We start from the raw sequence: 15,893 nt of genomic DNA on the forward strand, positions 1-15,893 counted from the left end.
GATCTCCCTAACCCTTCCTCAGACTCTTCCCTCCACCATCCCCCTTTACTCATCCCAAGCCTTTGGGATGAGTAAATGAGGGATATACTCCCAATTAACACTTCTGGATTTCTTTCCTCCTCCACCCCTCCATTACTCCAGTCAATCTAACTAACAAACTCTCATATCCGCAGCTCAAATTAACTCATAATAATACTAAAACTGTACTCATATTTCCAGATACTAATCCATCACTAATTCTTGTTGGTTTCCGGAGTAGCGTGCTACTCGCCGAAAAGTGCTTCGACGACTCGTCAGGGGTAGTAAGCGCCATATAAATACTAATAAAATTACAATTACAATAGTGCCCTTAAGGCACACAGAGCAGGCTATCATCTCTATTTCGCCCCTGGGACATAATCTATAATACAGCCCCTGAATGTGTACCACAGAACAGTGTGATAAGCTGTAGCAATTGGATCATTGTTCTTAATGGAGCCAGGCTGCGTCAGAAGATTTTAGTGAAAATATGAAGATAAAGAACATACTTTGAGAATGTTATGCATATATGCATTTGCACTCTTTATGCTGCAGGATGGCTCAGTGAGTGAAGTACTCGCTAAGTTTCAGTCTTAGCAAAGCCAGGTTTGCCTCTCAAACATAGATAAACTGAGTACCGTTAAGCTATGTGGTAGCACCATCTGAAATTAAGGATGCTTAGAAATGGCAAAAATGTGGCTTGAAGCATTACAAAAAAAAAACAAATTATTATACAGCCCCGCATTTGGATTGGTTCATCAAAAACAATTGTATTAACTTTATAACATTCAACTCGGTGGTCTCAATCAGTTTTGTGACTGCCTGGCATGAGAACTTATTTCAAATAGAAACTTGCTTACTAGACATAAAAACTGTAAAACAGAAATATTGGCAGCACTAAGGGGTGCATTGCTTAGGGTTGATTGCTATATAAATGATTGCTCTCCCTCCCCATGTGATTTGAGACGGGGCCTGCACATTACAGAAGTATCGGTTATCACCATTATTTTGGTTTTGAAATGTTTGAAATGTTCACAAAAAAATTATCTATAGGTCTGGCATTACTGATGACTTATTTTACTTAAATTATATTTAAAATATACTTATAGGAGCTTTCAACCACCCCAAATCATACATTCGTCCTTTTTTCTTTTAAATGTAATTCACATTTTCCTTATGCCCACTACAGCATGGGTGTAGTGTGTCAACCCACTTCTCTTTGAGTTATAGCATTCTGCCCTTTCACAAAGAGAATAACCACACACAAAAGTATCCACACGCAAAAGCAGTTTCATTAAGTGCCAGGGACTACTGTGCCAGTGTGTGCTTTTTGAAAACAAATAAAAATATTTTTTCTGTTAGCCAGTGTGTTTTTTTTAGATGGATGTGGGCCTGGCAGCTTCCCTAACAATACAGTTGTGTAAATATCGTGACAAACAATGGAAGCATTGACAAACCCAAAAGGCTGGCAGCCAATGCCAGCCTTTTTGGCTTTGCCAGTGCCTGTTTTGTGTCTTGTTACATTTTGTACAGCCTTTTTGGCTTCTTTATGTGATAAGACTAAGATCAACTATGGTGGCTTTTCGCAGTGGAGGGTCTTAATGCTGAATATAAGTGAGGAAGGGATACGGTCTCTCGGGCCAGGTAAGTATAGCTGGTTTGGCTTGAATGCTGACGTTGTTCCCTACCCTGGTGCTAGATAGGATCTTATGGGATTGTTTTGTCTTTTTAATAGGTTTTATATATTATAAAGTGCACTGTAAACTCTTTGGGTTGACGAGCGAATGAATAATTGAAAAGGTTTTGTATTCCGTTGTGGTTTAGTTTCAGTGTAGCGAGCTTCATGAATTTGAGTAAAACTCTATTGTTTACATCTGTAACATGTTTGTACAAAGCCTTTTTGGTGACACCTCATGCAAGGATGTCACAGCCTACTGTTCTCTGTGTTCCCACTTCAGTTGCTCCAGCACCTCAGATGAGGAGATCCTAATGGAGGATGAAGGCCTGGTGAGTCAGGAGACCACGGATGAATCTTCTGACGCGTCCTTGCCACCAGACAGTGAAAGCGAAAGTAGAGATAATGTGACCAACGACTCTGACTCTGATGGGCCCATCCTGTACACAGATGACGATGATGACGACGATGATGATGGAAGTGCACAAAGTAAGCGATTGTTGGTGGGATAGGGATACCATTAAGTCTTATGCAAGATCAAAAGCTTAAAGTCTCTGAAGTCAGTAAGGGGGGTTGCTCTAACTCTTTAAGGGTCGGGGGTGATAGATTGTGGGTTAGTTATTACTGAAATTTGCATTCTCTTACAGTTTGACCAGTTTGTATCCTTGCCAATTTCGAAAACATTGACCCGCAACATATGTCCCAAATCCTGCATTTTTCAAATTAAACTTGCCAGCAGTGAACGTGCATACCTATATATACTATTTGTATATATCCTGGCCATCGCCTTTTAGGTGCATGTGGAATTTCTGTGGGGCAATGGTAATATTCACTATTACAAAAATGAAAATATATGTCATGTTATCGAGGGGACTGCACCTTGTTAGTGTCTATCCTCTGCAAAAAGAGGTACAGACCAACAAGAAAAATGTCAATCCTCGTTTTGCTTGCTAAACTGGCGACACGGAGGGTGGTACGGAATAAAAATATGGTTGAGAGGGGAAGAGATGGGTTTAACAACATTAACATAAAGTATGAACTCCAGTGCTCAGTCCAGCCAAAGAAAACTGGAAGGCCTAGCCTGATCCTCTAAATTTGAGTCAGTGTCTTTTACTGGAAAGTTCAAGATGGTGGCAAATCCTGCCTCCAATTAAAACGACTCCTCCCATCACCATGTTTGACAGAGAAATTTAAAGTTACTACTTGAAGTGGATTGCAATGGGAGGAAGCAGCCAAATCAGTCCAACACGTTCTCTTTTGCATGAATACCACCACAGGTTGCTTATTAGCTTCCTCTTCTTGATGGTAGCAAATATGTATGCACAGCACGCCCAGGTATTGCAGGATTCCCCTCTGACATCTAGATCCCTCTAGGCAACCTTTACAATCTGAAGCCTCCTCCATTCAGCCAGGAGGCTTTCACATAGTCCACTTGATGTTCACATCAAACGGAGCCTCAGAGCAGCATGAATTGCAGTCAAGATCCCATATTGAGCATACATTCCAACAATGCAACTTAGGTTCTCGGTTTAAAAGAGGCACCTTTTAGGAACAGTCTTGTTGAAGCAGGGTGCTAGGGGAGCCAGACCCTACCTGATGGAAATGCAAATTAAAATTTCAATTTGTTCAGAGGGACGAGTTATGTTAAATGATGTCCCATGTTTGCAATACTATTTTAGGGGACAACATAGGTACAAGAAGTCCTCAAGAGTGTTTCATTCCAAGTCCCAGTCGTTCAAAATATATTCCTTTACATTAGTTAGCTAGATACAATTGCAGTTGTTCTTGTTCTTAGGTCCTTTATCCAGATGTTTTACAACAATGTTTTCAGCTTGAAATGGCAAGTACAGTTTGTATTTGTGTTTATGAGGAGCTCCATTTATAGCATTGAAGTAATGAAGCGCCTACAAATGTATGCCTTTTCAGATTTTCTATAGTTGTGGTAAAAAAAAAATGCCAAGATTGCTTTAGAACTTTGAGTGTTTAAATTCTGTTCCGCTGGCAATACAGCATTCACATAAAGACTATTATATCCTATGTGATTTCAATTTCGGTGGATGGGATATTAATCACAGTTGTGATGGAGTAACTCATCCGCCAATATCTAAATCAGGCCCTAAGTCTTGATAGAAAGCTCCCCGTCTTTGCCGTTGGTAGCTAAGAAAATTGTTTTGCAAGGATGAGTCACACCATGTCCTGTTTCTGATGTGACTTATCACAGTGCTCCCCTCTACCAGTAGCTTTCAGTGATGTTTAGAGAGTGTGGACTCCTCTAAACACCTGGTTCCCAGGAGCAACCTCCTCCCAACTCTTAAAAGCTCTGTTTTAGGTCTCGCCTGAGGCAGTGCAAACAGTCGCTTGCAATAATGGATTGTTTTTAAAAAAATAAAGCACTAAAAAAGGCTCCCCATTGGTTACCATTAGTTGGCTCATTGCTAACCATATTTTCTTCATTTCCATTGGTGAGCACCTGTCAGCCACATTCTACTTCACTTTGTCTCTATTTGTTTTCTCCCCTGGAGCATGAACCAAAAAATACTAATTGATTCCTTAATTAGTGCCCCTCTGCAGTGGGGGACCATTTTTTCTTGCTTTTGCTTGCAAGACAGCTTGATGCGATCAGAGTTGAAGGTTGCGCTTCTCTGTATTTCAAAAGCTGAATGCAAACAATTAGCAATAACAAACCTTTTTGGTACGTGACCAATTTCTGAAAAATACATTTCAAACACCTATTATTTCTATTGATAGGTAAGCTATAAATGTAGGCGCTTCCTTTAAGACTGTTGCAGTCATGATTTTTTCTAAATTAATGTTTGCCATTGTCTCACATATATTAATTTGTTGGTTGCCTCTTTAATAAGGACATTCTATTAATCATGAAACATGCAGTGATTTCTAAAGATGTATCTTATACCTTTACCTCTACCCATTTCTAACCCCTAAAATGACCCTTGCCTCCCTTTACCTCTACCCACCTCTGAATCCAAAAATCACATTTATCACCCTTTAACTCTGCCCACCAAAACCCTAAAATCACCTTTACCTTCCTTTATGTCTGTTGAACCCAGAACCCTAAATTCAGCCTTATTGCTATAGGTACATATAGCAAGCAGTACTTTACCAAGAAGGTTAGTATTTTTTAAATATTTTTTTTAATGTTATTTAAAAAAAGGGATTTTAATCTTTCGGGATGGGTAGAGGTAAAGACAGTTAACAGTGGGTTTAGGGTTCGGGTAGGTATAAGTACCTGCGTGGTAAAGACTGCATGTAAAGGTTGTGTGTGGTGAAGGCTGCATGGCCAAGACGGTTTCCCCTGTGTCAGGATACATCCTCAACCCTTCCTTAGATACTCTCCTGCCCTCACCCTAACTTCTCTAAGTGATATGGGGCCACTGTCAGTTGTTTTATGCCCGTCAGTATGTTTGGTGGGCACCTTTGCCTCTTCGACAGTTTCCCCCTCTTACCAACGCCTACTCACTCTATACTTTAGGTCTTGCCTAAGACAGCATATGCACTGTTGCTTGCAAGACATTTTCTTTACTTACAGGGGGCTTAGAGCCCACCCATTACTCACCATTGGTTAGCTTCATTGTCACTCATTTCTTTTTTACCTCTTTGGTCAGTGAATGCTGACATCACTTCCTCTTTTGTGTTTGTTCCTGACCTGGACCATGACCCAAGTACGGCTTTCCTTGGTCAGTGTCCTTCCATTGCTTGACTCTACCCTTTCTACTTGCACCCTCTTCCATCCTCCCCCTTCCTGTATTGTTGCTTGCCCTATCCCCTCACTCCACCCTCCTCTTAAGTTGTTGCTTTTCCATTCCACCTCTTCCTTGTTGTCGCTTGCCACATCCACCCCCACCCCTTCGTTGATTGCCCCCTCCCACACGGCCAGAAAAAAAAGTGGCCAAAAGTCACACCAAAAGTCACACCAGCGGATTTCAAGATACTACAAAGATGCAGACTGTGCTGCACTTTCTGTTCTGCACACCCTTTTTGGTGCTGTCTTCATGCAGAGCCAATACGGTGAACTTCACCTTGGAAGTAAGAGAAATATTTCTTTGGGGGTGAAAGCAGAGAATACTTTCCTACTAGGAAAACAAATCACTGTCCATTGCTGTTAGTGCTTGCCACATCATGCAATTTATTTTCTAACTTTCAACCGTGCTGCACAGCTGTAGAACATGGCTAAAAGAAAATTGACAAATCCAATAACACTCCTATGTGCACGACCTATCTGCACTGCCGATGCTTGTTCCTTCACCATGCCTTTTGTTTTATCCAGACACCTTGAAACGCCTCTAGTCGTTCTTTGAACTTTCGAATTCCAGTTATTCCTGTAGCAAGCAGTCTGCCTTCATGGGCAGGGTCTCTAGTGGTCTGTGCTGAGCTGTTTTAAATGGATGCACTTTTTACCGGCTTTTATTAAAAAAATACATATTTACTATAATTCACTACATACTTTAAGTGCAGTTTGAGGATATTGAAAAGGACGCTTGCACAATCAATCTTACTATTGATCTAGCAACATTGGTATTGTCTGCACTGATTCATACGGTGTAATTTAATTCAAACACCTGATTAGTATCCAGCAACCAAAAAAAATCCAGATGCTGCACTTTTCCTGTAGGCAGCTGTATTACTGGATCAACAAGTACACGCTTCTTGAACAAAGATAGGTTTCTATTTAATTACATGTTCCATATTCACACTTCACCAAGAGTAAATATTGCTCATTGGTCAGATCTGCATAGACTGAAGCCTCAGCTGGCAGAAGACTGTGTCAGGAGTCCACCATTCTGTGGCATCACATACATTGTAGTAACCCAGCACTTAATAGATCTCCTGATGATCTCCAGATACTGAAGTCCCTCAGAGCAACGCACGGACAGCTCATCAGATCAGCCAAAGCAAAGTGCCATATCAACACCACCAAGGAAGCCAAAAGCAGACGGAGAGCACTCTTTAAGAGCCTGCCTGACCATCCTATCACACAGACAAGTGCAATGCTATCAACCTCTTACAGGGAAAAGGAGAGCATACTGGAGGCTGGGATTGCACAACTCCTTCGTGACCTCTCAGTAGGACACTCTTTATTTTTGAACAGCCAGGGTAAAGTCTGGGAAGAGCATCAGTCTAGAGGAGTCTACCAAAATGGGTTAGAACTTTCTGGTCTGACTGAGTATGTAGTTTCGGTCCCAAGGGAAACGCTTTACCGGTACACTATGCACCCGTTCCGCTGTATACATAGATGATAGACTAGCCAATTCTACTAACGGAGCCAGGATTCGACATAGGTCATGGCATCTGGGCCCTCTACACCCTCAGGAAGTAAGAGGTGCAAAGGCACCCTGTGAGAGGTAATTGGGAGACACTTCGGTATACTTTTCTACGCTGACAATATGGCACTTATGGATTGCACATCTTTAGGGTTGCAGAAGCTTTGAAATACAGGGAGTGCAGAATTATTAGGCAAGTTGTATTTTTGAGGATTAATTTTATTATTGAACAACAACCATGTTCTCAATGAACCCAAAAAACTCATTAATATCAAAGCTGAATATTTTTGGAAGTAGTTTTTAGTTTGTTTTTAGTTTTAGCTATGTTAGGGGGATATCTGTGTGTGCAGGTGACTATTACTGTGCATAATTATTAGGCAACTTAACAAAAAAAAATATATACCCGTTTCAATTATTTATTATTACCAGTGAAACCAATATAACATCTCAACATTCACAAATATACATTTCTGACATTCAAAAACAAAACAAAAACAAATCAGTGACCAATATAGCCACCTTTCTTTGCAAGGACACTCAAAAGCCTGCCATCCATGGATTCTGTCAGTGTTTTGATCTGTTCACCATCAACATTGCGTGCAGCAGCAACCACAGCCTCCCAGACACTGTTCAGAGAGGTGTACTGTTTTACCTCCTTGTAAATCTCACATTTGATGATGGACCACAGGTTCTCAATGGGGTTCAGATCAGGTGAACAAGGAGGCCATGTCATTAGATTTCCTTCTTTTATACCCTTTCTTGCCAGCCACGCTGTGGAGTACTTGGACGCGTGTGATGGAGCATTGTCCTGCATGAAAACCATGTTTTTCTTGAAGGATGCAGACTTCTTCCTGTACCACTGCTTGAAGAAGGTGTCTTCCAGGAACTGGCAGTAGGACTGGGAGTTGAGCTTGACTCCATCCTCAACCCGAAAAGGCCCCACAAGCTCATCTTTGATGATACCAGCCCAAACCAGTACTCCACCTCCACCTTGCTGGCGTCTGAGTCGGACTGGAGCTCTCTGCCCTTTACCAATCCAGCCACGGGCCCATCCATCTGGCCCATCAAGACTCACTCTCATTTCATCAGTCCATAAAACCTTAGAAAAATCAGTCTTGAGATATTTATTGGCCCAGTCTTGACGTTTCAGCTTGTGTGTCTTGTTCAGCGGTGGTCGTCTTTCAGCCTTTCTTACCTTGGCCATGTCTCTGAGTATTGCACACCTTGTGCTTTTGGGCACTCCAGTGATGTTGCAGCTCTGAAATATGGCCAAACTGGTGGCAAGTGGCATCGTGGCAGCTGCACGCTTGACTTTTCTCAGTTCATGGGCAGTTATTTTGCGCCTTGGTTTTTCCACACGCTTCTTGCGACCCTGTTGACTATTTTGAATGAAACGCTTGATTGTTCGATGATCACGCTTCAGAAGCTTTGCAATTTTAAGAGTGCTGCATCCCTCTGCAAGATATCTCACTATTTTTGACTTTTCTGAGCCTGTCAAGTCCTTCTTTTGACCCATTTTGCCAAAGGAAAGGAAGTTGCCTAATAATTATGCACACCTGATATAGGGTGTTGATGTCATTAGACCACACCCCTTCTCATTACAGAGATGCACATCACCTAATATGCTTAATTGGTAGTAGGCTTTCGAGCCTATACAGCTTGGAGTAAGACAACATGCATAAAGAGGATGATGTGGTCAAAATACTCATTTGCCTAATAATTCTGCACTCCCTGTACATTTAACAGATATTCCAAGTTAAATAAATTAACAGTCAACACCTTAAGACTGCAGGAAATGGATTTGGGAAGGAAGAAATACATATAGCAGTGAACATTTGATTGTGATTTTGAAAAAGGTTTTATCACATAAATATTTGGGTGTTGCCTTAAATGTAAAATAGTCATTTTAAGAGCAGTAACAGTTGTTTTAGTCAGTGAATGGTGATCACGAAGGGGCTTAGTTTCTTTAACAGGAAATTTGGAAGATTCACATCAAAGCTGATGCCAACAGCTTATTGGGCAAAGGTTCCATCCTCTTAATGGAAAACTGTCTTTACTGTATTTACCTCTTTTGCAAATATGGGCTGGAATTTGATCATGAAATAGTAATTAGGAGTAATACACATTTTGTGCAAAAAGAAAAAAAGAACCTGCGAGATAAAAAGAGTGGAGTTGGTGTTTAAAACATCTACAGATGTTTATTAAGATACATTTTTCTTTGACGCACTTTTAAAGGATCATTTAGAACCGCAGACTAGCAGTTGTGTGTGTCAAATCCCCCCAAATCCCCTCCCCCATTTTTTTAATCTTTTGCTGTAGCGAATGGGACAAAAAAATCAACAAAAAAGAATTCAAAATTTGAATATCTTTACCCAAGTGTATGTTTTCACAAAGAGTGTCTCAAAATATCTTGTGTATTTTGGTGCTTTGTCCTGATGTGGTTGTGAGGAAGTGATATTTAAAGTCAATATTAGTTAGGTATACAGGTGGTGCCCGAGGCATTCATTTCTATGTTCTCTCTGTTTTGAAAAGGAGTCAGTTATGTTTACCTTATGTGAATTAGTTAATGCAAACTAAATGCTCTATTTCTTATGTTTGTAACATTAAATCATTTGTTTTGAGTATTATTAGTTATATTTTAAATGGGATAATATTTAATATTTCCATTGTTTTGAAAATGAAAAATGTTTAATGGACTTGCGATTCTAAATAAATTGTAGTTGATAGTGATAATATTCTTTAAAATTACTAGTGGTCTGTTCCTTAGTAAAGAGAAACCAATGATTTAGAATTCAAAAGGAAGTCCAGTCTTTGACTTTATTATTGTAGGATGCTGATGAAAACATGTATGTGCATTATTTTTTTTATATTTTATATTGAAATGCGGTATTTCATATGTTATGTGTCATATAGTCACAAATGTTTTATTATAAGAAATGCATTAGTTTAGGGCTTAGAATGACCTTAGCTGTTAAATATTCTTTGTTATATTCCTGGCTTAAAACAAGGCAAAATCTCAGTTTTGCTTTTGGAGTAAATACAGTTACTGTAAGGTCCAATTATTTGAAACATGTAACTTGAAGTTCTGCATGATTCTTTTTTTTCTGAAGGCTCGCTAGCAAGCAAAATTCGTCGAAAAGACAGTCTTGCAATCAAACTTGGCAACAGACCCTCCAAGAAGGAGCTAGAAGATAAAAACATTTTGCAGCGGACTTCAGAGGAAGAGCGACAGGAGAAGTGGCAACAAATTGGAACAAAGCTAGTGAGGTATCAGTTTATGTACAAGTTCATGGTAAAATGTTTGATCGCATCCAAATCATCTTTAAGCCGTAAACTGGGTGGCTTCAGACGTATTGGTGCTAAAGATGGACGGGAGGGTCCTGTCCCAGCAAGAGCATAGAAATATGACACATGAAATCCACCTTTTCACTGCTAGAATTAAACACTGTACTCTCTGCAGAGGAACCTTGGTGGCTCCACTGCATGCACCATCTTGCTCCAAACTAGTGGTGAAACATCCCTAGGAATGGCACTGAGAACTCTGTGCCACACCTGTGCTAAAAAGTAGGCAAATCAGGCAGTAGTATATTGCTTACAGAGCAAGCACAGAAAGCACTGCTGTTGGATACTGAGACCTGACAAGTTCAGGTGTTGTGGATATGGGTTTCTTTATGTGCTGTGTTCTTGAACAGTCGTTCGTCCTTCAGATACTTTTAGGAAGAGTGGTTCTTGGAGGTGCCGGACCGCATAAACACATTTGAAAATACTCTGGTCTAGCATCAAGATTTACATATATGTGTGTACTCTGGTGCAATGGCCAGGTGCATCCAGAATGAGAGGGCAAAGCCTACATGCTGAAGATTTTGATTCAAATTACTCAGATGTTTTCCTGGCTCTGCACTTGCTTTTGATGGGATTCATGTCTCATACACCGCTATCTTGTTTGCCAACTGCTATTAGTAGTCAGCTGACTTCCGGTGAGGGCAGGTCTCCCAGCCCCTTTCCCACCAATTCTTAAATAACTGATGAAAACTCAGAGAAGGTATGGTACTAGGATATCCCCCCAATTTTTTTTATTATTTCCAATATATTGCTCTATTGAAGGTAATAATAGAATAACTTAACCCAATGGGATATAGAACCCCACAGACACAAATATGCTGGATAGTAAACAGGATTCTGAATCCTGAGACAAAGAAGACTACACCATCGGTTGCACAAGAAACATGTGACTCAAGTGGCAGTTCACTTTTCCACACACAAACTTTACAATGCAAACATCTTTCTATGAACTTTAAAATGGAAACATCTTTCTATGAACTATAAGAAGGTAAAAAATGACTTACCGAAGACGTAGGAGATATTAACCAAGTCGGAAATGATGTACAGATTCAGGTTCTTCCTAGCTTTGTCCCTGTAATATCTGAAGAGTGAATAACAGCGGTTGTTATTAGCCACCCTTTGACTTTTCCTTTGGTATGTGCCCCCCCCCACGTTTATGAAGGAATTCTCCCAATTAGCCCAGTTAAGGACTGGCTTCTGAGTCGTGTCTATCATGACTGGAAATATTCCTCCTGAATGCAAAACTGCTATGGTTGTCCCTCTACTAAAAACATTAGGCAAACCCTCTTAGATATGCCCAGTTATCGTCGTCATTGAACGAAGGGAGAGTAGTTACAAAACAGCTGCACCTGTAAGAAGATAAAGTCCTTTGTATACATAGGGCAGGTTTCCGTCCTGCTCAGGGAATTGAGACTGTCAGGACTGTTCTGTTGGATGCAACTGGATTGAAGGCAGGAATGGTGAGTTACATGACAGCGATCCGATTAGGCCTGTCAATGGTGCTCAATACAGTCGGCCACGACACCTTGATAAAGAGGCTACAGAAGTGCCGGGATAAAGCAGGCTTGCATTAAATGGCTGGACGTTTTTTTGAAGGGTAGATAATAAATAATTCACCTACAACCGTTTAAATGGAAACCTCACGCACTGACCTATGGAGTATCACTTGAGTCAGTCCTAATCTCGGTTTGGCTCCTTTGGTGGAGTTACTACTACATCTTGGTATTTTGTTTTGCAGGTATGCTGATGACACTTATGTTGATCAAAATCCATCCTTTATCTGAAGAACATAACTGGCATTTCTCTTCTCCTTTAGTCTTGATTTAGAAATGGATGTGCAAAACGTTTTTAAACTAAGTCCAAGTAATACAGATTTTGGTGTGAGGAATTCAGACGAGCTCTCCTGACAGAAATTTGGCCTCAACAACTTGGTTCTCTCCACCACTAGTTTCTGAAGATGAAAGTGTGGGTGCAAAGTGAACAGTGGGTTTTACATCCGTGCATTCAGATTTTATTTTATTTTATTAAAATTACACAACAAATAATAGCTGATGTGGCAGTTCTTATGTCATGGATTGATTATGTAAAGAGCATATATAGTTTGGCTGTCCCAAATATTAAAATGCCGAACTACAAGGGGGTTTTATTTTAATTCATGGTTAGAGTCATGCTCAAGTGGCTCTGGGTCCATTTTGTGTGGGATGCAATATCCACTGAGGGAAATGTGAAGGAGTGCAAAAAACTAACATTATTCTATGAATAGCTAGAGTTGCAATTTAAAGTAGTTCTTAGTTCTGAAAGTAAAAATAATTACAAGAACCAAAAATATCCTTGTCTGTCTGTTTTTTTAAGACCAGGCAATTTGATGTGATACCTACACAATGATACAACCTTTTTGTGTTTTCTGTGGCTGGTATATTATGTAATAATTATACACCGTGACCACTGTTACTTTTTTTAACCACAGGAGACTCAGCCAAAGGCCCACAACTGAAGAGCTGGAGCAAAGAAATATCCTGAAACGTAAGCTAATGTACTACGTGAAATTCATGTTGCTTGTACATCCGTTTGAGCAATAGTGACCACTTTCACAGACCCTCTCATCTCTAAATTTGCCCCCTTTTACGGCCAAGTGACCAAGACCTTGCCCTCTGTTTCTCTCTTCCGCTCTAACCTTGGTTTGCCTCTCTCTCATCTTTGGATGGTTGTATCTCTCCTCTCTGATTGTATAGTTAAAGAATGTATAGGTTTAGAAAGTCTTCCGGTTGTGTCTTCCCTATTTGGGCCTTTTACTGCAAGATAGGGCCTAGGTCTAGCATTTGTCCCCTCTTCTCTCCTGTTGCCCCCCCCCCCCCCCCACCCCCCCTGACCGTTCTCAGAGCTTCTTGTTCATTCTAGTGTACTGCTTAATACAGACCACTCTAACCCTGGGGACTATGCACATGTGCAACTCTTTATTCTCACAATTTGCTCTTGAGCAGTCTCTGCCAAAGCCGCACAACTCTAAAACACTTCCCACATAGACCACACTGCCTTCGGACACTTCCTTGGATCCAGTGCTTTAAATGGGGAAAAAATAAGTGCAGGTACCCATTAAATTGAGCTAGGGGTGTGGCTAGTGGGCAGGGTTAGAGGCGGGGCAAGACATGATGATAAAAATACATATCAATTGAGTATTCATTTTGCCCTTGCATTGCCCTTGAAAGTAGTCTCAAACTTCCCATTTGTGCAGATTAACAGCTACATATGCTAACATGCTAATAAAGAGTAGTGTGAAGACCTGCTGGAAACAGGCCCTTTTAAAGCACGAATGCAGCCAAGCCATCTACTGCACTATTAGCACTTTCAGGCTAATAATCAGTGTGCGCCAAGACAAAAGACTCTGGAATAGCAGCATTAATAGTGAGTTCCATACCAGTTGCAGGAGATACCAAAACATGTGAGACATGTATCAATATAAACAGAAAGTGTTAACTCATTACACAAAATGAAGGACAAACATGACATGTTAATGTTTTCTTTATCTGCAATATTTGTAGCTTCTTGTACTGTTCCTACTTGCTTGCATTTGGCACAATACTTTGATATTCTTGAGTGCTCACACATATACACGGAACAAACAGACATGCACACACCAAGTATTTCAAGCATTTCTTGGAAACTTTCCCGAGAGTGTCCTGATTCTCTTCCTCCCTGATCCCGCTTCTTTCTCACACACAGACACGTACTCACATAGAAGGTTCACTTAGGGTTATTCCTGAGTTACTGCACAACAACAGTGTGAATGTGATTGACAGACAGTCCCTCGATGGGCCCTACTCTCTCAAACACAGCGGGACGGTGACCTTCCCAACACCCGGACATAACTGGCGTAATGCAAGGAGCCGCTGCTGAAAGGCTCAGCAGAGGCCTAGAGAGGCGCTCTGGCAGAAGGGAGTGCGGACTCCACTCTGACAGCTTCGAGCTCAGCAGCACTAGTACAAGTATCTTTCATGAGTACCGGTACTCCTTGTCAGTGGAAAGGTGCCGGTGCTCGGGTCGGTAAACATATGAAGTGTCGGTACTTAGTACTGGCCCATTTAAAGCACTGCTTGGATCCCTGTATTAGCATCTAACGCTCAAGCACCTTCTCTCTCACTGCTCTTCACGTGAACTCACGTAAAGGCGTAGTGACAAAAACAGAATAAACGCATGACTGCTACAGAAACTACCCATGTAGACCACATGACAAACACACGCTTCCATCCAAAGCACTCCCAGGGAGTGGTGTGCTACCCATGTGCGGCTACATTTAGGCACCTCATCACAGGGATGAGACGATATTTAAATGCAACCACAATACAGTACTACTTCACCACCTGTTGTGGCGCTGAGCAGTGTATTTATTACCCGTTGTATTGGATGGCAGTAAACTGGCCCTACGTATCCCATGTTTGCCCTGGAAATGTAGAGTGCTATCTTCTGTTCATTCTTCCATGAGTGTCAATTCACAAAAATGCCAGGGGTAGCGGAAGTTACATCACATGCCACTTGACCTCTAGGGTGACCAGGTGTCCCGGATTTGCCGGGACAGTCCCGGTTTTTCACCAGCTGTCACGGCAGACTTTGGGAAATATAGCTTATGTCCCGGTTTTTAGAGAAAGCGCCGAAAAACAATGAGAGGTGCCTTTATATGTTTTCCAAAGCAGAGATAGTCTGCAGCTGTTATAAGAAAGCGTATGAATTAAAAGGCATTATACTGGCTGTAAAAAATGCATTTTATTTATGTTGTTAGTGCTATGCTGATGACCGCTTTCATTCTGCGCGCTCAGTTGAAGAAAAAGTGTAGTTCCTTTTATATTTTCATGAAATGTCCTGTTGTTTTACTTTAAAATTCGGGTCACCCTACCTTCACTGTGACACGCACATGCGTGCACATACACACACATGCCCACCCTCTCTCTCTCTTCCGTAACACACACTCACCCGCATGCATGCATACCACACATAGTTTAAAGCATTTTTTACTTGCCTTAGCTGTCAGATATGGTCATATGCTAACGAATTATACTCCATTTTCATTACATAAATCACTAGTTGTGTAATAAGAAACATTGACAGAAAACCAGGAAAATGGAGTCCCAACCGACATCCGTTAGGACGAGCTGCCCCTGCGCTCAAGGCACTGATTTTGCCACCTCTGAGGCCAGGGTTCTGAAAGGCAGTGCCAGGGGTCGCAAGGGGCAAGCCCCTTAATGGGGTCCATGCATGCTTCCAACACAGCATCAGGTGGCAAACAGGCAATCAGAAATGAACAAATGCGCAAGTACACGGGAATAAGCGTTATACTGAGATGCGATGCGTCACTGCCATCCTAAATCACCACCTTAATTTGGATTGAATACCAGAGCCCCAAGCAAAACAAACTATCCGAAATGACACGCTGGAGAACGATTTTTTAAATGTGGGCACAAAATGCATTACGTGCTGTTGATTATGGGCAGACGTGCAGACTTCTGTCTGCAGCTTATAAAATAAGTTACTGTGTGGCAGCATTGTGCCCTGTGCTTATGAAACGCTCATCCTTTTGGATTTCATGA

At 41.2% G+C, this 15,893-nt stretch overlaps 1 protein-coding gene across 5 annotated transcripts in view; it reads left to right on the forward strand.

Moving 5' to 3' along the window:
• The window catches only part of PHACTR2 (phosphatase and actin regulator 2), a 786,224-nt gene that overhangs the window by 745,601 nt on the left and 24,730 nt on the right, over positions 1–15,893 (forward strand). For all 5 annotated transcript variants that reach the window (XM_069235123.1, XM_069235126.1, XM_069235127.1 and 2 more), the window contains 3 exons: positions 1,977–2,182; positions 10,083–10,239; positions 12,782–12,837. In XM_069235123.1, coding sequence (XP_069091224.1) covers positions 1,977–2,182; positions 10,083–10,239; positions 12,782–12,837 — 419 coding nt within the window. The remainder of the gene's footprint in view (positions 1–1,976; positions 2,183–10,082; positions 10,240–12,781; positions 12,838–15,893) is intronic.

This window comes from Pleurodeles waltl, chromosome 5, assembly GCF_031143425.1.
Source record: "Pleurodeles waltl isolate 20211129_DDA chromosome 5, aPleWal1.hap1.20221129, whole genome shotgun sequence".
NCBI lineage: Eukaryota > Metazoa > Chordata > Amphibia > Caudata > Salamandridae > Pleurodeles > Pleurodeles waltl.